Below are 1,739 nucleotides of genomic sequence, written 5' to 3'. Positions count from 1 at the left end.
AATAGATGAGATGATGTTTGACACAGCGTAGTTCACAGGCTGTGTTGTGTTGAAGGGTTTCCCTGTGACGAAAAAACAAATGTCTCTCAAAGATCCTTTAAACTAAGAGGATTATTGCAGATGTCCATAAATGTGTTTCAGCTTTTACCTTCAAACTTATCAAACTCTCCTTTCAGATACTGAATTTCCTCTATGATTTTCTCTTCACTTCCTCTCTTGCCCATCCCGAAGTCCCGCAGGTTACTGAGAGCGAAGCGTCGCATCTCTCTCCAGTTCTCTCCATTGGAAAAGAGGATTCCTGATCAACACAGACAAAACCAACTGACTGTGAGTCTCAGCAACAACACAAGCAGAAAATGATTACTTTGTGAGTTAAATATACATTAACCTTAGACCTTTGGGACTTATACAGTGTCAGCTTGCTTAAATGCATTATATGTCAGGTTAATAAGCGACTAGTCATTTCACAAATAACTATTCATGAATTTATGTTACTTTTAAAATGTTAAAAACAATTGTGTCACCAAATATTGCTGGGAACCCGAATACTCCTTGATCAAACACATTTTTAGGTTTTTTCATTGTTAAAGGGGCCGATTCACCACCAAATGTGTTATGCATGTTTATAATGAGCTCACATTTGTGCCAAACTGAATGAAAATCTTTATTCCTTCAGTAGGTTTATCAAATTAAGTACATTTCATTGATCTGGAGAGGTGTTTGTTTTGCAAAATGTCTAGCATTTACTGTTTGTACATTCATTTTAGGCACAAAATAAGAAGATACCTACCATGTTCGTTGTTCATTAACCTGAAACCAGGTCCAATATTTCTGTCTCCGAACTCTTCTGCATAGTTCACGAGAGCTTCTTTGACAGTTTTGTACCCAACTAAGACTACAGTTTTTCTGGGACCCAAAAACACTTGAAATATGTTTCCGTAGGTTTTGGACAGCTGGAGGAGACAAAGAAAGACATTTACAAACAAATCTTAAAATGTTAGACCACTATTCATTTTAAATGTAATAAGTTCTCACCTCAAAAAAGGTGTCAAAGGGTCTCTTGAGGTCAAGGGTCAGCAGGTTCCCCAGAAGCGGCAGAGGTTTGGGTCCCGGTGGCTCTTTCCCCTCTTTCTGAGATCTGGATCCAGAGGAAACCAAATACAAAACCAGAAGCAACAGCAAAGCGCCCAGTAATGTACCTGTGCTGAGAAACTGCAGAAGTGACTCAAATACAGCCATTTTCTCTCTAAGCTTCTGAACCGATGCACTCGCAGATTTATAGACGATATGTAAGGGAGGGACCTAGTGTGATTGTAAAAAAAACAAAAAACATGAGAATAGAGGGTTGGTGTGGTTACATCAGCATGTATATGACACCCTGTGGTGAATCATTAACTTTCTTTAGCTGACTAAAACAAGACAGGAAAATTGTTCAAACAATAAAGCTTTAAAAGCAAAAAATCGGGTTTAACACAATCTTTGCTCCAATATTATTTAATTTACATCATTAAAACACGCCTTTTGGTTTTTATATGTACAACATATTGTGATATTGTCTACATTACCAACAACGCACAGTAAAACAGGTCTGAACTGTGACACACAGAGATACTGCAACCTTTATCAAACTTCAAACTAGTGTAATCTCTCGCCTACCGTAACTTTATATTGGACCATCTATGTGTTCAGATGAGCAACAGTAATATTGACACAAATCTAGAATTAAAAAAATGTATATT

The 1,739-nt window shown here is 37.3% G+C and overlaps 1 protein-coding gene across 1 annotated transcript; it reads right to left on the bottom strand.

Annotated features, from left to right (window-relative positions):
• Positions 1-6: 6 nt before the first annotated feature.
• LOC143722361 (cytochrome P450 2K1-like) lies at positions 7-1,482 on the bottom strand (the record flags this gene model as incomplete). Its single annotated transcript, XM_077213775.1, has 4 exons — positions 1,036-1,482; positions 791-953; positions 149-298; positions 7-62 (listed from the first exon to the last, which is right to left on the bottom strand). Coding segments are annotated over exons 1-4 (573 nt in total), but the record flags the coding sequence as incomplete, so codon positions are not given.
• Between the last annotated feature and the right edge of the window lie 257 nt (positions 1,483-1,739).

The sequence above is a fragment of the Siphateles boraxobius genome, unplaced genomic scaffold (genome assembly GCF_051911475.1).
Source record: "Siphateles boraxobius isolate OS27281-9 unplaced genomic scaffold, OSU_SipBor_1 66, whole genome shotgun sequence".
Classification (NCBI taxonomy): Eukaryota; Metazoa; Chordata; class Actinopteri; order Cypriniformes; family Leuciscidae; genus Siphateles; species Siphateles boraxobius.
Note: the sequence above shows the minus strand (reverse complement) of the source record. Positions and strands in the feature narration are given on the sequence as shown.